This window comes from Danio rerio, chromosome 5 (genome assembly GCF_052040795.2).
Source record: "Danio rerio strain M-AB ecotype USA chromosome 5, GRCz13ab, whole genome shotgun sequence".
Taxonomy (NCBI): Eukaryota; Metazoa; Chordata; class Actinopteri; order Cypriniformes; family Danionidae; genus Danio; species Danio rerio.
Genome location: NC_141025.1, coordinates 68,997,998 through 69,020,407, shown reverse-complemented (window position 1 = coordinate 69,020,407; position 22,410 = coordinate 68,997,998). Strand labels below are relative to the sequence as shown.

Genomic DNA, 22,410 nt, shown 5'->3' with positions numbered 1-22,410 from the left:
TAACACCACTTCCAACAGCAACCTAGTGTTCCCTAGTGGTCTCCTAGTGGGGCATTTTCAACTCAATAAAACACAGGACACAAGACTTGTTCTTCTGATTATATTCTCAAATACAAAATAACGTGTTTTGATTTGACACAAACACCATATGCAGATACTTCTTTACAGACGAGACACAAGGTAAAAACATATCCACACGAGGAGCTAGTTTGGATCGTTACTAATCTGCAACATGGGAGTAGATGTGCATTAGACCAATCAGAGTCGTTTTAAAAATGCTATATAAAAAGGAAAAAACAATGGTAACCTTCATCGGTTTGAGACATCAGAATTGTTATCCAAGATTTGGGTTATTAAAATGTCCAATATCATGTACCTTAAGCGTTACATGGTCTTACATCAATGCGTACATACAGGCATATGATGATATACAGAACAATAACAATAATCTACCGCAGAATGTGGTTCTTTTAAACTTATACAATAATAAAAAACAAAAACAATGATAAAATCAGTGGTAAAATTATGGGAACACAGAAAACACCCTGCCTCTTTCTCTATACATCAGATGTAAATGCAAGCAAGCAAAGCTTCCTCAATATTTCCTGCTCTATTTTCGAAACATTCAAGCACATCATAGTGTGTGAGCAGTTTTGGAGTCGACTAAACCACACGTTACTAAATTCAAAATCTCTCATCTACAAGTACACATAGAGGGGGGAAAACAAAGCTTTATGTAAACAAATATTTAGTAGAAGAGCAAAAAAAAAAAGGGAAACCTGTCACCAAAACTCAAAGAGAGCGATGGAGGTCCACAGAAGTGTGGTTATCTTTAGGGTTGGCATAAATAGGGAGCGGATAAATGGTTACGCGGGCGAAGAAAAAGGTAAGACTGGGAAGGATGAGGGAAAAGGCTTGAGGAATGCTGCTTAGGGAATGGGCTGCAGGAGACGGCGCTGATGCTGCTGCTACTACTGTGTTCCCTGGGCTCCCTGGCTGCCTTGAGCTCCCTGCTGGTAGTTGCCGTAACCGCCGTACTGGTTATAGTACTGGTTCCACTGGCTCTGGTTCTGGTAGTACTGCTGCCACTGCTGAGCATACTGAGGAAAGCAAAGATACAGTGTGTAAATAAACACATGCTTCGATAACACAATACTGAACAGTCTCTGACCAGGTGTGTGCGGTGTATAGTTGGCAGAATTATTAGTTTCTGCTCAGAATTTTCATTTTCCTTACAACCGAGCTTTCAGAGGAGTAACTGACAAAATAATCAATGTGTGAATTTAAATAGGGGAAAATGCATACATTGTCAACAAGACAAATGCATTGCATATTGGCTATGTTCAATTTAGTTAAATTAATATTATATAGAACATTTTTTAATGGTTGGAAGAAATGTACTCATGATTAGGGCTGCAGGATACTGGAAAAAGCTGACATTGTGATATTTTTTTTTAAGTTTGGTGATCCCGGTTTTAGAAAAATATCTGGCCAAAATTAGGGTTGGGTACCGAAACCTGGTGCCTTTATAGCATCTGTACCTGTAACCAGTATGTACCGGATTAAATCAGCATGTGAATTTCGGTGCCACGAAAATTAGTTTTTAAAAGATTTTGTCAAATAAAGATATTTCTAGAGTCAAAATTTTATGGCTCAAAAGTATCGGTTCAGGCACCGTTTTGGTGGTACTGTTTTAAAAGTATCGTTTTAGCACCGATTTCTAAATAACCCCAAACGATATCCAACCCTAGCCAAAATACAACTATTTGAAAATTTAAAAATGAAGGGTTAAAAAAAACACACACCTTTAAAGGGTGTCTAAATCAAGTACTTATTAACACACTTTAATCAAAAATTGAGTGTTTGTGTATTTAAAGTCCATTTTCAGTATTACTTCATGAAACATGACCGTAACTTAGTATTCTAATAAAAGAAATAGAAAAATCAACCCTGATAATTTTGACCAAAAATGTACTCGATTGGTTTTGTGGTCCAGGGTTACATTTGTGACAGGCAGAGGTGTAACTGATCACGGTTGATCCGTAACTCGGTCAGATCACAACATGTGACCTGCGGATTAACACATTTTTTATTAACACATTTTTTTATTACTTGTTGATTAATCCTAAATTTCAGATCGCCTCCCGTGCCATTCATATCACATGTATGAAAGCACTTAGGCTTTGCTGTAAAATATTATGATGACGGAAAAAGTTGTGGTAGGTGATTCGGGATGTGGGGGGTTTCATTTTAGGTGATTTCTGTCACTACTTGTTTAGCCTGCATTAATGCATTCAGTGCAAGCTGCACAATTAATCATTAAAAGATCAGGATCTCAACACCCACGCAACATAATTTATAATTATATAATATATATATAATTGATTTCCATATGTTTATTAATCCTTCAAAACACTGCATTCAAATCTGTGTTTGAAAAACGCAAAAACCAAGAAAGAGATTTAGTCTTCAGTTTAAAATTTTTTCCGTAGGAAATTAGTAGAGTAGCTTTTTGTCTATTATTGATTATAGTGATCATCTATATATGCATGCAGCTGCTACTCTGCTTAGAAAACTAGATTCTGTTTATCATGCAGCAATACGCTGTCACAGGCACAGACTCACAGACACATCACTGTATTTTGTACGACTCCTTATGCTCCTAGGGCTTTGAATGACCTGCAAAATCAGCTAAATCTTGACACACTTTGGCCTCAGTACTTTTAACATCTTCTTTACAACGTCTTAAAGCAGTGGTTCTCAAACTGTGGTACGTGTACCACTAGTGGTACGCGGGCTTCCTTCTAGTGGTACGGGGAGGAATGAAATATGTCATGTACATGCTACATATATTTAAAAATTTATCAAAAATTATGTATATAATATGCCATATATGACATATAGCCTATATTTCTGAGGTAATCTGCCACGTTTTTTAACTGAGCAGAGTTGTAGCTGCTTTACTGGGCCTACTACGCTACTGTATTTCAATACTGCTCATTTTGGTGGTACTTGGAGAGACAATTTTTTTCTGAGGTGGTACTTGATGAAAAAAGTTTGAGAACCACTGTCTTAAAGGATACGAGTAATTGTTTTTTATGATCTGACCTTTTATGAATAATAATTTTGTGGTATTGTTTTTTTGTAATTTTTATGTTAAACTTTATGTGCCGCCTGCCATCTTGATCATGTTTCACTGGAGGAAGAGACGGTACTCCCTCAAACAAGACAGAAGTACTGGGATAACAGTTTATAGTTTAGATATAACCACTGATGTTTATAATAAAGATTAAAATCACCGTCATATACGTGTATTTGACACTCAAAAATGAAATTTGTACGCAGCAATCCCATTATTTACCCAACATGTGGTGACAACCAGCTATCAAAAATATGCCACTGAACAATTCCTTAAAAATGACACATCCAGCAATGAAACATGAAGTTTTATGAGTGAATAACTGAATCATTTATTGAAAATGAGACAAAAAAATATATATAAGATGTTCAAATTATAATGTTCGATTTCTACAAATTATAATGTTATATTTCTACATTTAACGTTATCAGCAAAAGTAGTAGTAACAGTGAATTTTTCACAGTACTGAATATTTTACAATTTATTTTTATTCAGCTGATTATTTCTTCAACTTATTTTTTAAATAAAATTACAGGTTCTTTTTGTTAAAACCAAAAGTATCTTGTAGAACTGTTCCTGTAATAAATTAAAGGCAAATTACATTTGTCTCCTTCCCTTTTTGGCTGATCAGAAAAATGTCGATCCATGACTAAAAAACCATAATGTAATCCAAACCATGAGATGTGTGATCCGTTACTCCACTAGTGACAGGAAAACTGGCCTCACCTGCTGGTATTGTTGATTGTAGCTCTGCTGCTGCTGGTTGTAGGTCTGTGCTGTGGCTGCTGGGGCTTGACTGTAGCTCTGGCTGTATCCTGGGTACTGGCTGTAGTTGCTGTAGTTATACCCTTGGTTATAGCTGCTCTGGGTGTAACCCTGGTTGTAGCCTTGATTATAAGCCTGAGGCTATGAAAAGCAAATAAAAAATGCAATGATTGAAAGTCCTGTTTGGCTCATAAGCTGATGAGTAATGAAAGCTTTTTTTCCAGTACCTGTGGCTGGCTGTATCCTCCGGATGTTGTAGAAACGGTCTTGTTGTAGGAGCCCTGGCGGTTATGGTTATAGTTGCCTCCAGACTGCTGGTTGCGGTTGTATCCACCGCGGCCTCCTGAGCCTCCATCCCTGTAGTTATTTCCCCAGCGGTTCTGGTTGTAGCCTCCACGGTTGTATCCTATTTAAGTAGTGGATGGATTTTGTAAATGTGGTATTTCTTTCAGGTGTAAATGTAACAAAAAATGCAGGACATTAAGTGCAATAATACACCCAGAGAAGGTGATCTAGATGGCTTAAAAAAATAAAAAAAAATAAAAATATTCCCTTTACTATAGACCTACTTAAAGGGATAGTTTACCCAAAAATAAGCAGTCACTTTATTTGCCGTTCACTTGTTCCAAATCCATTTGAATCTCTTTCTCATGTTGAACACACACAAAAGGGAAAAAGCTTGTAAACCAGAAACTGGACATTAATGGTTACTGGTTTCCAACATTCTTCAAAATATCTTCTTTGTGTCAAATAAAATTGAAACAAGGGGCTGTGCATCCCTTTAAGAATTGTGTAGATATGAAATATCCATATGATTAAACGTTAAATGGTGTACATCAGTGGTCCCCAAACCCAGTCAATGTATGCCAATTTTACCACGGCCCGGGAGATTCAAGTTTGATGACCGAGATGTAACCAGAAGAAAGTGGTCATCTTTCAAAATAAAAGATCCTTCAGACCCAGATAATAAATACAACAGAAATAATTAATGATTTTATGTGCGGCCTGGAACCAATAGATCCACAAACTGGTACCAGTTCGCAGCGTGGGGATTGGGTGTACATAAAATAAATAAATAATAATAATAAAATCTCTACTGCTAGTAGAAAATGCATAGTTTTTTTTATTTACTGATGGGGGTTTACTGATGCTTTTACACTGTGCAGTGCAAGCTTGTACAACTATAATATTGAATGTGGGAGTAAACCTGCTAGTTATCATTCCAAAATAGTGATTTGTTTGCTTATTGCCACACCATATGGCACAATTTATGGCTAGATCTCTATGACAAGATTAATATAGATAAAAATATATTTCATAATAGTAAGTTAATAATTCAATCTTTTATTTTGAAAAATGGCCGATTTCTTCTGGTTACATCTCGGGCACTTAAGCATCAAAATTTAATCTCCCGGGGTGCGGTAAAATGGACTGGGTTTGGGGACCACTGATGATCAAATAAATAAATAGATATGAAACATTTTACACTAAAGCATTAGGTATGATTTTTCAGTCCAATATATGATAAATAACTTCCTAGGAATACATGAAAAAAAATATATTACTCAAACTATGAAAAAGATTCAACCATTTTCATTTAATTATGTTTAAATCTTAAGCAAAAAAATAAACAGTGGTCCCTCACTATAACGTGGTTCACTTTTCGTGGCCTCACAGTTTTGCAGATTTTTTCGTGCAATTTCACATGCTTTTTTCTACAGCGTATTGTGTTCTGTGTCCCGATTGGCTGTAGGCCATTGTTAAATAATCTCCTCTGTGCCATGTCTCCTATACAGTACAGAATGCGTTTAGCTTGGCAAATTTACATAAATCTTTGATCGCTAGCAGTGTGACCCTGAAGAACTAGACTGTATGTTTGCAAGTTTTCTCCCCGTAATGTCTGCAAAAAATTCTGTACCATCAAAGGCACCTGCCATAGCACCCAAAAGGCAGAGGAAGATGCTAACAAAACTTCTGGACATGCTAAAGGAAAGTAGAAGTTACGTGCCTGTAGGGCGCCATTACGGAATAAATAAATGAAGAGCAAATAGTTTTGGTTTCATTCTATAACACTGGCCTTACTATGCTACGAAAGTTTGAACTTTATGAGTGTTTAAACGAGAGAGAAGTGTGAAAATGTTAATACCTGTCTGAAAAAAAGTGTATAAAGTTTGTAGTGAGGGGTTTTAAACATCTATAATACGCATTTACTCATTTCATATCGCAGCCTCTAGAGATTTGGTTAGTCGCACAGCGCTAGTCTGGAGAGTAAAAAACTAAAAAGTGAAACTGAACAAATAAAATGTAATTAGGTTTAATAAGCATTTAATAACCAAAAACTAAAATAAATAAAAAACTAAAGTAAACTAAAGTAAAATATTTAATAAAAAAAAAACAACAATAATAATAATTCATTACATTTATATAGTGCTTCTTTCTAGACACTCAACGGTGGATGAGGAGTTTTTTAACACATTTAACAATTTTTTGTTTTTTAATGGAAAACACAAAACTGACCTCCTCTGAAGCCTCCGCCTCCGCCTCCTGAGCTGCCACGGTTCTGGTAGGCACTTCTATTACCCTGCGGTCCGCTACGATTGTCGTAGCGCTGGAAGTTACTGCGATCGCGGAAACCACTCTGGCGGTTATCGAAACGCTTCTCTGGGGGCGGCCCGGCTTTACGGCCTTCTTCGTTGTATTGCTTGATGAGAGCTTCTGCTTCTTCCTTCTGAAGCTCTATGAACCTCACCTCGTCCAGGAACTCACCAACGTCGGGCAGCACAAAGTTTGCTGCGGGAGCAGAGGCACGCAATGAGGGACAGAACAGCCACGCCGGCAAAAGACAAAGAGAATCATAATCAGCACCATACAATGGTGACAGCAAAGATACAGGGAAGGGGACAGAACAAGGAGACAGAGAGAGAAGAAGAGAGAGAAAGAGAGAACTGGAGCATGTGGTGATAAAGAGAACAATCTCTGGGACAAACGTTGCCTTAGCTGTGTAAGAAAACCCTTGTCCAAGAGTTGGAATATAAAGACAATGTGGGGCAGGGGGAGGTCATAGGGAATGGAAATTAAACTAAAACAGTTGCCAGAAAAAGAGTGTTATGATAAAAGGTGTCCCTGCAAAATTAGGAAATTCCTAGTAATTTATTCAACATTTAACATTACGGCCAATACAAACTGCTCGGTTGCTGAAGTGAATTGTAGCGCCAGAGCCAATTACAGCAATTCTCTTCCTCAATCCTGATTATCTGAACTGGTTTGCAGTTGGTGAGGAGTGGCATGACAGACGATGCAAAAGATGTGGTTAAAAGGGCAGGGAGAAATGGGAAAAAAAAGGTGAGAATAGCTCTTTTATCTGGCAAAAAGGTTTAACAGAAGGAGGGACGGGTGGGTTCTTCCAAGTCTTAAAATAAAGAAACAAACAACAAAATAAAAACAGCAAAAGCAGATCTGGTGTGTAGTTTTGAACATTTGTTTTGGTTTTATCCATGGCATTCCTACCTTTCATTTCTAATACAGCATGATCGGGAACATCCTTCCCTTCCTCATCAGTTCGCTTTAACGTTCGATCTTTTAAATCCTCATCCGTGGGACAAATTACAATAGCCTTGCGTTGAAAACCTTCAAAAGGACGCATTTTTCGTCTCTGGGCTGATCCATATACATTTGTCTAGCAATGGTGACAAGAAAAAAGTAGAAGCTGTTCATTATTTGCTTTGTTACGGCTTTGCGTTCCGTAGGAGGGGAATTGGATTCCTGCAACGATGAAAGTGAGAGAGTTTTTTTTCTTTCATGTCTATAGTTACTGCTCTGGAATAACTAGCGGTTGTCTCTCACAACCCCAACTGACTTACCGTAAATAGGCAAGAGGTCAACACAAGGTAGATTAAATGACTGACATTGTACAGGGGACCCTTCCTTCTTCCCTCAACTAAACTACCGGCTTAAATGAAGGTAGTCTCTTATGGAGATGCTAATGTAGAAACAATTGTCTCATGGCACTACTCAACATGCAAGTCTTAAATGAAAATAAAAAAAAAACACTAAACAATAAATGAATTCAGGATTTGACATCTTAATTTTACAGCCTTCTGTTTACTCTGAAACCAAACAATTGGTAAAACAGAAACTAAAATCAATTGATTTAAATCAAATCAATAATGAAAGGCGTTCTGGCACATATCGTCCTGACTACTAAAAGCTAGTCTTAGTTCACATATCAGGTCTAAAAAACGGTGCGGGAAACTTGAGGCACGCAGTTTCCTTCATCACATTTGATGCCCTAGAACTAGTGAGCCATGGTGTGTCATTACTAGTCAACCATGTGTGTCAGTAACCACCACTGACAAATCCTTGCTATAGCTCTGATACAAGTTTTATTCATGAAAAATATAACTAAAACTCTCGCAGTGTTTTGGTGCTCTGCATTTGTCTGAGGTGATGAGTCTACTGTTATTATTGAATTCTGTATGATCTATATGAAGTGCGAAACGGATTCACTTTGCTCAGTTCTTGTTACGTGACACATGGTGCACATGCGGCATTCTCAATTTTTTATTGTTATTTGTTTTTCCTCCAAATATTAACAATGGTGTGCTCGATCCACGCGATTACTTTGGGCCGGAGCACGTCTGGCCAAGCTCCTCAGTCTAGGGGATGTCAGGTAATTTGCGGCAAACGCAGGAAGCTGATGTGACGGTCGCATGTAGCAAAACCATAGCTCGAAACAAATGGTAAAATTAGAAAATATAAGTTTGCGTACTCCTGGATGAAGAAAGACGAGTTTAAACAGTGGTTTAAGCCTGACGCTGAAAACAACTGCGTAATTTGTTCTTTCAGGCTTTGTTTCTTACGAGCTTATCTGACTTCTGTTGCATGGTTGTGCTCCATTGATTTAACTACAACTGTTTAAATTAAAGGTTTGATACTGACTAGAACTTGGTTCTTTAAGATGAACTTAGAACTTTAAGATGAGGTCTTAAATATTCTGAGAAAGTCTTTAAAAGTCTTAAAAGGTATTGAAATTATCTTTAGGATTCCTGCATATACCCTGTTAACAAACCAAAGAAATTTAACAGTATTTCACAGTATTTCCTATTAAACAAAAATAATTATTCCGGAGTCATAATAAGTCTTATTTCTTATAGTTTATTTCTTGAATAAAAGCAGTTAAAAAAAAAATTAAGGTTAGTATTATAAGCCTCCTTAAGAAATATTTACTGTGTATTTTTTGATCGTCTACACATCAATCTAGTTATACAATAACTTGACTAATTACTTAAAAGGTGGAGTAGGTGATTGTCTTCAGAAGCATTTTTTGTTGTGCTGGTTGAAAGTCTCTTTACAGTCTAATAGTAATGATTAAAGTAAATTATCTAATTAATCTATTTATATGTATGTATATATATATATATATATATATATATATATATATATATATATATATATATATATATATATATATATATATATATATATTTTTTTTTTTTTTTTTTTTTATATATTTTGGGTAAGGCATAAAACAAAAAAATGTTCATCCAATTAAATAGAGTCGGACCGACATCTCTCATAATTCCGATAAGTATTCGAAACTGTCTGTCAGCAAATCCAGATTTAAACAACTGCTCAGCCTTTTGTACGCAGCTCTGCCGACCGCTGTTTGTGCCGCGCGTTCACGAGAGAGGGCTAAAGCAGTAAAAGCCTCCTGAATCAAAACTTGTTAAAAACCTGAATCAATATTGGAGTTACCTTTGCACGCTGGAGAAAGGATGAAACAATGGCTGAAGGATTTCTTTTAGACAGGTAATGTTCTGTTTTATAACTTTTCTGTTTTAGCTTCATGCAAAGCTGATGTAACATTAGAAGTTGTTGTCACAAACGGGTTATATCTTCACAGAAGTGTTGTTCAGCCACTAAAATCTTCCGATAAAAGATTGATAAGACTATTTTCAGTTTCATAAGGGACCTTTTACAGCATCGATAATGTAGATTTTAATTAGTTTAACAACAAAACACAAGCAAATACAGCTATTCCGCCTAGCCTCTCCCTATATTGTTAACCATGCATCTCTAAATATTCACTCGCATGTCAGTTTGGCTTGCTCCCTGCCGGATAATCGCTAGTCACTTTTAACACACGAGAGAGGGTTCTGTAGCTGTGCTCGTGTTTAAGGAGGCGTGGCTCTAGAGGGCAGGGGAGGGACTGTGATTCATAGATTTATGCTAAGCTATTAGCATTGTGAAAGATCACCTACTCCACCTTTAACTTTCCTAGTTAACATAACCTAGTGAAGTCTTTAAATTACACTTTAATCTGAATAAAAGACTATATAATACTTAAAGGTACATTAATCTAAATACAACCATCTTGCAAAATAAATAGTAAAATATTATGCACAAACTGTCACCATGAAAAAGAAAAAAAAGTAGTTATTAGAAATTAGTTAAACTAATGTGTTCAAATCAAAACCAAATGAAAGTAAAGCTAAACAAGTTGAATATTACTTTTACATGAGCATAAAATTTAATCAATGTGTTGCATCTGTTCTCCAGTACTTGCCAACTGTTTTTAAATTCAAGACTGCATTTCCTAACGTAAAACTATGTACACTCAATTTCTGATTAATAATACCCATGCATAGCCAAAGACTTACTATATTCAAAGTTTTAAAATCGCTATTGAAAGCAAAAGTCTAATATAATCAACGGTGGACATTTTTCACAACATGAACATGACTGAAGTTGAATCTTTTTATTACCCATGTCAATTTGGGTGGTTAACTTCAGAGCAATGCGGGGATGCTGTTTGTGTTGCTCTGCAATAACACTTCCGGAACAATAGATAGCAGTGGGTTTTTATGTTCCTGTGTCGTGTTTCTTTGCGGGTGTTTTGAGTTTTCTGAATGCTACTTTAATGTACAAGTATCTAAAACTCATTCGCTCATTCAGAGGCAGGAACTGGCAGACGTGCAACATTAGTCATAAGGTATTCACAATCAAGTTTCTATCTGGAGCTATTTTACGGGACTTGACATTTCTAAACACTCGCTCAAACAGGTTTTTACAGGACTTGACATTTCTAAACACTCGCTCAAACAGGTTTGCATGGCTCTTTTGTCCCACCCACACTAGTCACAGCTACCAAGCCAACCTATCACAAAGCTTGCGCTACGCGTCGTTGCAACGTGGAGTTACATTTTTGAGAGGTGCGCCAGAACATACGCGTGTGCTCGATGCAGAAGTATAAATCAGCCATCAGACAGGAGAAAAATATCCACCACAATACCAAATTAGCAACATGAGCAGAGCTGGTAGTCAGATGCATTCGCAGCAGAAAGATCGCTCGCAGGTTTTACATATCAGACGAGAAGAATAATCACATCGTACCACCTCTGATAAAGCTTTAAACTTTATTTCATTTGTTGTTTACAGCAAATATAAAGCAATGTGACGTGCCGTGGTGGTGCTTCTTGTTGGACATGGCTGTTTCTAGATGTTTATGAAACGTATTCTCTTTCAGTCGCCACTTAATCAGCAAAACACATTTAAAACCCTGCCTACTGCTGCGCCTGGCTTGTCGAACGGTTCGGAGACAGTATTCTCAGCCTTCACGAATTTCTTTATGCCCTCAAACGAACAGCAAAAGAACTTTATTTGAAGTATACCGGGGCCTGTAGTCTCTTCCTGTTTGTGCACACATGCTATTTGTCTATGAAAAACTTTGGAATAATTGGCCTCTAAACGTTAGGCAGCCCAAAAACCCTTTCTGTTTTTAAATCTAGTCATAAAACTAATTTCTACTGTTTGGCTTTTAACAACATATGAGAGTCTTATATACGTTTTATTAGTCCTTTGTATGAAACGCTACATGCTTGTAAAGCACTTTGGTCAACACTTGTCTTTAAGAGCACTTTATAATTAAACATTGACTCGAGCGTGAAAAGACACGATATGTGAACATCACCTGAAGAACTAAATTAGGCCTCACTTCTGTATTTTAAACACATGCACTGCCTGGGTCCCCTTTTCTTACCTTCACTTACCCACAGCTCAAACGACCAGTGTGACCGACGCAGACAACATTCAGTACCTACCCGTCCATACTCACGTATCCTCAAGAACCTATTAGCATGTCCTTTGACCTGACCTACCTTACAACCTCTGGAACTGTCCACCTGTAAACTTGAAGCAGGTTAGTTCACTTACCTGCTATTCATTTTTAAAAACAACATTCATGTAAAGTTCCAAGTTTATCTAATGAAAAGTTATCATAGTCTTTACGGTTACAATAGCAACAGAAGGTGTTTTCTTACTCACCAGGCAGTGATTACTTGTTTTTCAACATCTTACTAATGACATGGACTACTTGTACAGTGTGGCAAAGATCTCTTTACAACAAGGCAATACAAGGTCAAAAATATTCATTGCGACAACATACTTTACTGCATTTTCTCTGCTTGCTTTTTTTAAGTTTAGGCAAAACAAAACAAATCATAATTCAGCAACATGTTCAGGACAAAGAAATAAAGACTGGAAAAAAAAACAAGTCTTCAGGAGCACAATAGGCTAACCAATGCTTTAAACTAGGCTACAGAAAGAGCAGAAGTGCATTAATGAACATGTGCATCAGTGAGCAGCAGTGAATGTGGGTTTTCTGGGGGGGAAGGTTGAGAAGGACGGGAAGGGTTTTTAGCTGTGGGCACAGCACAAAGGCAAGCAAGTACAGCAGTACCTGGTCCAGGATGTAGTTGCGCTTCTTGCGGGCAGCAATCTGGATGAGCCTGTTGAGACACTGTGTGGCCTGCTGGATAAGCACATCCCAGCGTCCTGCATAGTTGCGCTGCCGACGAAGACCCATGACCTGACAGAAACAGCACAGTAAATCTTTAAATGTGACTTCTTGATAGCCTGAATTATGCATTGGTATAAATGCTTATTGAATCTATCTGGAGCCGGAGTTCCTTAAAGGGGATTACATTATAGACATGGGCTAGTACAAGATTCTGACGGTATGATAACCTTGAATAAAAATATCACGATTTCATGGTATCACTGTATTGTGATATATTGCTCTAAAATATATACTTCTTAAATGTCTGTGTAAAAAAATAAAACTTTTTTTCTCCTTTGAACACAATTTATTTTATTTTGTGAAATATTTTGGAGCAATAAGTTTGGAGAACACAGATTCCTTTACAATTTAAAATGCCATCTTTGGATATCTTTTCTGCTGGAGATGCTGTGGTTTTAAAAAAAAATGTAAATAAAAAAAGAAAAATCATACACATACCTTAAGAACGGTATAACAGAAAATTTTTGGGGTTTTAAAACCTTGACTTTTCCAAACCAGCGGTATACCATGCCTATTACATTACCATGCACAGTTGCTATAATATTTAGGGCTGTCACAATAAAAAAAATCTGCATGATGATTAAATGCCAAAAGATTAGCAATGATAAATTTTTAATCTCAACAAATTGGCCTTATAATTTTTTTTATACATTTAACACACACAAACACACTAATAATATATTATATAGATCTACATAATAATAATATTAGAAATATTCAACACCCATACCTTCATCTTTTCCATGATAGCGTTGGTGCCCAGGATGTTGAACTTCTTTTCAGGGTTCTCTTTTGCATATTTAAGGGCCCAAGTAGTTTTTCCACTACCAGGCAGACCAACCATCATCAGGATCTGAGAATTAAAAAAAAAAAAGAAAGAGACCATACTTTTTTCAAGTACTACCATTATCTGTCTACTGATCACATATTGTAAATCGAAACACTGGAGTTTGTCATGTACAAAACATTACACGTTATAATGCAATTATTACAGTACTGTAGGCCTGGGCGATATTGCAAAAAAAAAAAAAAAAAAAAAAAACACATTATCATGTTTCATATCATTCGGTATCAGAACTATTGAATATTTTTTACCAATCCATTTAGGTTTATTAGGATTTTTAACCACTTTATTTAATTTACCAACATTACAAAGGCAGATAGGTTTAACAGTAAAAAATAAATATTTAAACAACATATCTAATCTCTTTATAATAAAATAAACATAAAGTGTTAAAGGGACTCTTAAACTTGATAAATAAAATGTTACAAAGTGTGTGCAATAGTAAAGTATAAATGCTAAAGAATCAATGCACATTTTAGGGTGTGAATAATAATAATACTGTAAACCTCAAACTCTGTAAACAAAAGAAATTATGATAATCAAATCTGAGCTTTCAAGTACAGTAACTAGGTGCCCATCAACAATTTTCTCACAGGATGACAAACGAACAAACCATAGCTGCAGCTAAGATACAAGTTTATGGAGAAAAGTAAAAAGGGCTGCAGTGTTTGGGTGCGCTGTGTTTGTCTGAGGTAATTAGTCTACCGTTATTACTGAAATGTGTATACTCCATACAAAGTGTGAAGCAGATTGCTCAGCTCTACTCGCGGCATTCAGAAAAGTTAAAATGTTTTCAACTAGATGCAGCTGGAAAATGTGTGCGCGCCGCTTGCACAACATGTCCACTTCGCTTCCATATGAGTGTCATGCAAGTCTCATGCCTCCATTGGGAATGACAAACTTACACCCCAAGCTTATTGGCATTGTTTCCAAGGCGCTCAGCTGTCATATTTAAATAAAACTACAGTGCACCATATATATTTTTTGATAAGTATTGACAATGGTGTTTGGTTAATAAATACAGATTTTATCGCCCAGCCCTACAGTACTGTTTGAAATATATTTGGTTTGTTGACAAGAATTGACGTTTTTAAAAGATAACTTTAGGGGTTTTTAACATCAAATCAAACAATTTCAATATCCCAGCAAATGTTTCTGAATTTGTATCCTCCACAGAGTTATAGTAAAGCTATAAAACAAAATTTCAGTCACATCTGCAAACATGGCAACTGTGCATAGTTTGTGAATAATTGTAAAATGTAAAACCTCGCAGTCAGTTTTGTTGGCAGGTCCCACTGAGCCTCTGACTCTGTCCTCCAGGGAAATATCCTGAAGGTAGGTGAAGCCCTCTGGTGGCGGGAAATAGGGCTCCTCCCTCTGTCCAAAGTTGAATTCCACAGCACAGTTCTTCACCAACACATGTGGAAAAAGAGCACGTCCAGCCAGTTCCTCTCGAGAGACACGATAACACGAGCCCAGACTCTTGCCGTTTTTGGAGAATGCGATCTCTATTTCCTCGCTGCTTTCAAAGTCCTATGGACAAGTTGGAAAAGAGATTTGGTTAATAATGGCATCTGAACCCTTATTAGGACGCACTGTATGTGACTTAAATAAAAACATAATTACAATATAGCAGCCAAGGATATCACTTTCGGTGAACTTTTCCCCATAGTCCTCAAATTTACAGTTGCAAGACTTCTTGCCAGTTCCTCCATAGCCAAATGAAAAGGGTTCTTCACCTACATTATAAATAAAGTAGGAGCAATGTTAATGTACATTAAAACACAAACCTAACTCTTTCCAGCATAATCCACAAATCATTCTAAAGAAATACACAAAAGGTTGTTTACCGAGTTGAGTGCTGCATGAATCTAGGGACCATCCGATTCTCACCACATGAGGGTCAGGCTCAGAGCTAGGAAGGTGCTTTACTGGAATTTCCTCATTTATCTAAACATGTGAAATGACAAGAGAGATCTTTGTGACAAGTCTGAGACAATCAAAAATGCCAGTAGCTTACAACAATCATAATTAGTGTCATTGTTACCTTCATTTCAAAGCAGACACGTCCTTTGTTAACGCCATAAGTCGCACGAGCACCTGCCCACAAGTAAGCAAATCCCTCAATAGTCAGCGGGTAACCACTGTATCTGTCACGAGCCACCTTGAAGTGCAGGTCGCAGTTGTCTGTAAACAAAGAAGAAGACAATCTGTAATGAGCCATTCTGTGATGTCAACAAAATGCTGGATATAGTACTATCAAAACCATTTATTTTACAACCACAAATGTCAAGGATTTTCAGTTTCTACTTTTTTTATGATTGAATATGATACGTTTTTTCCCTTACAATTACTATTTAAAAGTAAAAACACTAGAGAATCAAATCATTTGTTGTAATGTTTGGTAAATAGATATTTCCTGTAGAGATTTGTAAAAGATCACTCACACAACGTTTCGACTGACATGGCCTTTATCAGGTGAAGACCAAGTCAATCGAAATGTTGTGTGAGTGATATTAAAGACTTTTGAGAGCTAAAGTGGCAGTGTGGCAAATTTCTCTTGATCTTTCGCCTCAAATGTTTTTTTTTGATTGAACACCTGCCTTGGAGATTTTCTTGATGTGCGCACGTTTCTGTTTTTTGCTTCCTGTAGACATTTTCATTTATAATTATGCCTGGTGAAATAGGTTGTATAAACTTCATTCACTTTCACTGTCTCCTAAGTTCTAGCATTACTCATTAATGGCTGGGCGCACATTGCAAAGATACAGCTATCACGGTTGTTTCCTGTAATGTTTAATATCAACAAGGTTTAGTTTTCACTTGGTGAGGAGCAAATAAAACTTTCCAGCTGGCATTAACATGTTCAAATCCCTCTTGTATAACCACTTGAGCTTGGATTTGGTCAAGATGTTACTTAGGAGTGAGTGGAAAAGAAAGCGAATAAAAGCAAGGTGAATGGCAACTAGGATTTTGATATATTAGGTTTAAAGCAAATGATGACATTAAAAAACAAGAGACTTTTAGGCTCAGAATAACACCGCGGTCAGACTACCCTTTTCGGCCCATAGACTTCCATTCATAAGCATGTGAATGTGACAGACTGGTAAACGCAAGCTCATGTGACAAGTTGCGTATGTCGATGCGTTCAAAAGTTCAAGCTTGGTGAACTCTGACCTGTGAAATTGCATCACGTGACTGATAACTAATAGAAGATCAAAACGAGACCTCTCTGTAGACAAGTTTAAAATATGGAGCAATCGCTTGGTTCAACAACATTGTTTTTATTCCGCCCCTTTTCATATCGCCGTACAACAGAATTTCTAGTGTCACCTTAGCAAAAATAGGAAAAATAATTGATTAATTAAGCTGCAAATCTTCTGATGCTTGCTGCGCAATTGCTTGTAAATTTAAATATGATAAAAGTCCTGGATTTGTTTAGGAATATATTGTGACAGTGCTGAGGTTCAGAGACTATTTCATCATTGAAACGTTTAAAGTGCTTTTTAATAACATGCAGGGTGCTGTATTTACAGTGGTTGCTCACAGCACTAAATGCTTGAAGACTTGAGCCATTTCATCTGGGCCGCAGCATTATAAATAGCATTATACAATTTATAGGTTTTTTTGTCCTTTAACTATGTACAGTACGGTTCCGTTTAAAATCCGATAATGTCACTAAAGTCAATTTAACAACAACTACAGAAGCATTTACTAAGTTTTGCATGATGATATTTTCTTAGTTATTGCAAAGTTATAAAATTCTGTTGTATTTTTTATTTACTTCTTTTTATCACATCTATAATATGCCTTTTATGCCCATTTGAAAACTAAACAGACTTTATTGTAAAGTGATACCCATTGTATTGTATTACCTTTTTGCTGAATGTTTAAAACATTTATTTACTCTCAACGGGTACATATAATAAGGCAACACACCAAGTATTTTTTAGTAACTATACCTGTCAAAGAAACCATTTTAACAGCTTAGGCTTAATAATTGGCTTCAGCAATTGTAACTTTACGCAAACCTGATATTGACTGAAGGTGCACTCAGTTCAAGGCAACCATGCCTAGAGTGAGTAAATCCTTAAACTCTGTTTACACCTATGATTGGGTTGATGAAAACAGATTTTGCTACATAGTGCAAAACAGAGCTCAGACATCTCTAAGTATTTACACTGTGCTCTCTCTCTGCAACAGTCAATGCTTCATTGTGTGAACACAAACACTGAGCACTCTGCTATTTTTAAAAAGAAAGAGTACAAGTGCGGAATAGGATTAATTGTATTTCTAACACACACACAAAACAGCTTTGCAAATGATGGCTCAGTTAACAAAATAAAAACTCTTCATACTCACAGGTGTCAATTACAACAAGATTATCATCAATGTCTTCCTCTTCTTCTTCAGCTGGAGGCTGAGGTGATCTTCCCCTATAACAACCAAAGGAACAGTCAGATTGAGCAACACAAAAAAGTAATCCCAAGCACACAGAACTGACCTTCTTTCTTCACGGTGCTCGTAGTAGCCATATCCTCGACTCTCATCATGGGATCTTTTACGACTATGTGAGCTGTGTCGGTCATCCTCTGATTTGGCCTGTGCATCCCACTCGCTGGACCGCTCAGCCTGCTGTGGTGCATCCTCATCAGCCTTATACTCGGACTTCACATCATAACGCCCTGTAAAAGGTTGGGAAAAGGAAAAAGTTATAGGCCACATGTGAACAACTATTTCTTTCTACATATATATACATATATTCACATACATACATATATATATTCACATACATACATATATATATATACACATATATATACATACATACATATATATATATATACATACATACATATATATATACACATACATATATATATATATATATATATATATATATATATATATATATATATATATATATATATATATATATATATATATATATATACATATATACACATACATATATATACATACATATATATATATATATATATATATATATATATATATATATATATATATATATATATATATACATACACACACACACATATACATACATACATATATATATACATACATAAATATATATATATATATATACATATATACACACACACACATATATATATACACACATATATTTATATATATATATATATATATATATATATATATATATATATATATATATATATATATATATATACAAACACACACACACACACACATTTAATCATTCATGTGATATGTGATGTAAAATATTAATAAAATATAAAACACTTTTCAAAAACAAATGATTACAGGTTTGACATAAAAATAACCAATATGGCTAAACAAAATGCAAAATGTAAACATTGCACTTTCAAGAATGCTGTTTTCTCACGATGATGTTATTCATGTTTCTGTCTGGGTGGTGTGTAATATTGCACAATGTAAATTATGAAAAAGTATTACCATATACAATGCAATGTATGACACCACGAAATAAACAACAGAGCATAATATGAAATGATTGACTTTTAATTTTGTCCGTACGATATATACTCGTCATATTAACCAGGCTTACCGGAATTTTCCTGCTGGCTGCGTTTATTTGAGTCTTCCTCTGGGATCTGCCGTGATTTTGGTTCTTCGAAGTTCTGCTCCTCCTGTGGCTCTGGATGTGATGGAGACTCCTCTAACTCCTGTTTCACCTCATCCTCCCGGTACTCCTGCATGGCCTTAGGCTCCTGGAACTGCTTTTTCTGCTCTGCGTCAGATGATCCAAAACCAGGCATGGGGGCCTCAGTGCTGTCCCCGTTGCTTTCCCCGTTGCTCTCATTTTCCTGATCATCAAACCCACCCTGGAAGAGATCCGTGCTGTTTCCATCGTCAAACTGTGCCTTGGCCTCTTCTCCAAAATCTTGCTCCCTGTCTGCAAATTCTGTGTAGAAATAAAGAGATTCAAAACATTTCTGAGACTTTTTCAATCCTGAAATGATTAATCAGTTATGATTTTTTGTGTGACTCAAAAGTAAAAGCATCCATAAAAAAAAAATAAAAAAAACTTACATAATTCCACATTTATTCTGGAGCCAAGCATAACTAGATTAAATTAAAAATACGGCTTCAAAAAGTTTGTCTATTAAATTAATTAATTATTAATTTAACGTTTTTAAAAAGTTGTGTAGACAACATATTAATGGCTTAATCTAATTACTTAAAAACTAAAAAACAATAATATTTCATTTTCGTATCCCATTCTCTTCCCCAAAAAGAAATGCACATCAGAAAATACCTACCGCATCTTTTATTAATTTTCAATTTTCATTTGCATGTTACATATATGTTTTTAAATATTTATTGCATATTTATTTTCTATTTTCTAAAAGCTATTAATTAAAATTAATTAATTGAAATTAATTAAAAATATTTTTTAGTTTTAGAAATACATTAGTATTACAATATTAAAGTGAATGTATAAAAAACAATAGTTAAACTTGACTTAAGACATCCAATAGGATTAATTTTGGAAAATGTATATGGTTTTGTAATTATGTTGTTTTTTGTCATATGAAAAAACAAACAAAACAAAAAAAAACGAAAAATGTTACCAAATGTGCCACATTGAGTTACTTGAACCATGCAGTGTAAACACTGCCTAAATCTACTAAAATGTCCGGGATTTGGTTTTGCTTTCGTTTTCAAGGCTGTCATTAATTTTATACACACAGCTGTGAGAGACATTAAATAATTCATTCTTAAACCTAAACAACTCAGAAAAACTTTGCTAAATACTTGGAGGACAAAATTACATTTAAATTGGCTGCAGATTATTTGTATACTACTAGCAATGGGTTATTTAAATAATCTACACATTTTATTTTTGTAATTATTATAATTTTTTAGATATTGTATGTTTTATTCCTTTTTTCTAACATTTATTTCTCATTTGCTGTATATTTTATTAATTTGATGTCAATATATTACATATTTTATGCATTTAAAATAATTTTATAGCATTTCTAAGAGAAATAGCATAAATGAGAAATAGTGATTGACTTTTATTTATTTTATCAGTCTTTTTACTTTAAGCCATTGAAAAGATAAAAGTTCAAAACAGATAATAATAAAGTGTCAATAATAAAATTATGTTTTGTTTGTCACATATAGTAAACTATTTATGTGATGTATGTGAGGTATTTCACTGCATAAACTGTACAATATAGTATTTCACAGATAGATGTAATGTTAGTAAAAAAAATAAAAGGAGTCTTACATTTCCCACACTGCCAGGCGATGTTAAATAATAGTAATCTCTCCTAATCTCTGTGAAGCACATCTCCGTTTGCATAAACACAGGGTGGACTGCTGTCCCAAAATATAATCAAGTAAAACCTTACCATCCTCCTGATCATCACTGCCCTCTCCAGGCTCTCCTCCGGTCTCAAAGTCTTCTTTCTCCTGCTCGTCGGACGGTGCACCTCCGGCCTCCTCGGCCTCCAGCGCCGCCTGCAATCTGTCCGCCAGGTCCGCCTTTAGCCCTCGAGTGTCCAGGCCTCGCTTCTGGAGCTCCTCTTTCAGCTCATTGACTTTGAGCTTCTTGACATTGAGCCCGCTCATCGTTCAAGCACCCCTACAGCAGTTTCACTTCCGAACTGTGCGCCTGAACAGACAGAGTAAACACAAGCGAGTCATTGATTGGTTACTGTACGCGCTCACAGACCGTCTTCACTCGGTGTAAATATTAGCATGCGAGCTAACGCGCTAATAGAAGACGAGCTATTTGCATCTAAAACACCATTTCACTGCACTGGAGGAGTGTTTAACCTTTAATACACCTAACACAACAACATGCATAAACTAAATCAATCCGCTTAATTGATAAAACAATCACCGACACGTTTCATCTTAGCACACTTAGCATTCGTGATAACTAGCGCACTATGGAGGCAAGCGATTTGCGCGCAAAATGCACCTGCCGCACGCCTGCATAATCTAAAACCACCAAACATTAGTTCAACTTACTACGAAACAAAAATACTATTTCTTGAATGCAAAACAACTAAATGTTTACCTTTATTTGTCAGTTTCCCCCTCAAGCAAATTGTCGTTACGGTTGTATCGAAGATGGAGGGTGACCGAGGTTGCCCACTTCCTCCGCCCCGCAGTCTGCGCGGTCTCGTATTCTGCAGCTGATTGGCTGAAGCTGCTGTCTGTCTGCGGTCCGCTTTAGCCAATCACATTACAGATAAGCAGCTTTTCTGGTGTTCACATGAAAACAACGTGTCAAAGCAACGTCAAAAACGTAATCCCCAAAATAAACAAAGCACTCTCTTGTATTTTCAACTGCGATTTTTTTTGTCATCCTATATCTTAATCTGTACTTAATTACAGAATTTATTATTGATATTATTATTATTATTATTATTAAATTTGTTATTTAATTTATTTTATTAATTTATTTTTTAAAAATTAACTATTAATATTATTATTATTATACTATATATTATAATACTATACTACTATTAACAGTGTTTACTATGTTTTTTAAATATATATGTATGTTCATTTTAATGTAAACTTTATAAATGCTTTTGCAATACATTTGTAACATTCTCCAGGAACGTGGTTGAGAAACACTGATCTATAGCATGCCTTTGGACTGTGGGGGAAAACGGAGCACCCAGAAGAAACCCAGACAAAAACAGGAGAACATGTAAACTCCACACAGAAATGCCAACTGACTCAGCCAGGAGTCGACCAGCGACCTTCTTGCTGTGAGGCATCAGCGCTAACCACTGAGCTATCATG

At 35.9% G+C, this 22,410-nt stretch overlaps 1 protein-coding gene and 1 long non-coding RNA gene across 4 annotated transcripts in view; one reads left to right on the top strand and one right to left on the bottom strand.

The window, feature by feature from the left end:
* LOC147844459 (uncharacterized) overlaps positions 1–22,410 on the top strand; it is a 155,530-nt gene that overhangs the window by 626 nt on the left and 132,494 nt on the right. The window contains exon 2 of the long non-coding RNA XR_015492166.1: positions 48–1,174. This is a non-coding gene — a long non-coding RNA (uncharacterized LOC147844459). The remainder of the gene's footprint in view (positions 1–47; positions 1,175–22,410) is intronic.
* hnrnpul1l (heterogeneous nuclear ribonucleoprotein U-like 1 like) lies at positions 87–21,745 on the bottom strand. 3 transcript variants are annotated; one of them, XR_015491990.1, is made up of 16 exons: positions 21,674–21,745; positions 21,000–21,262; positions 19,184–19,540; positions 18,110–18,290; positions 17,968–18,041; positions 15,653–15,792; positions 15,456–15,555; positions 15,232–15,344; positions 14,105–15,138; positions 13,492–13,757; positions 12,642–12,770; positions 7,412–7,580; positions 6,422–6,694; positions 4,132–4,310; positions 3,866–4,045; positions 87–1,100 (listed from the first exon to the last, which is right to left on the bottom strand). XR_015491990.1 is itself a non-coding variant. In XM_087254492.1 (16 exons), exons 2-16 carry the CDS (start codon positions 21,217–21,219, stop codon positions 972–974), a joined length of 2,634 nt encoding a protein of 877 aa, XP_087110618.1. In that variant the 5' UTR covers positions 21,220–21,262; positions 21,674–21,745; the 3' UTR covers positions 87–971. The 3 variants fall into 3 exon arrangements, 1 of the variants encoding a protein (XP_087110618.1); XM_087254492.1 differs by having other exon boundaries at positions 13,492–13,614; positions 14,872–15,138; XR_015491989.1 differs by lacking the exon at positions 7,412–7,580 and having other exon boundaries at positions 13,492–13,614; positions 14,872–15,138.

Coding starts and splice junctions, on each gene's coding strand:
- hnrnpul1l (XM_087254492.1), bottom strand. CDS start 21,219: ATGAGCGGGCTCAATGTCAAGAAGCTCAAAGTCAATGAGCTGAAAGAG. Junction 15,793..17,967: donor TCTTGTTGTAATTGACACCT/GTGAGTATGAAG, acceptor CTTTGTTTACAG/ACAACTGCGACCTGCACTTC. Junction 15,345..15,455: donor TTCATGCAGCACTCAACTCG/GTAAACAACCTT, acceptor TTTATAATGTAG/GTGAAGAACCCTTTTCATTT.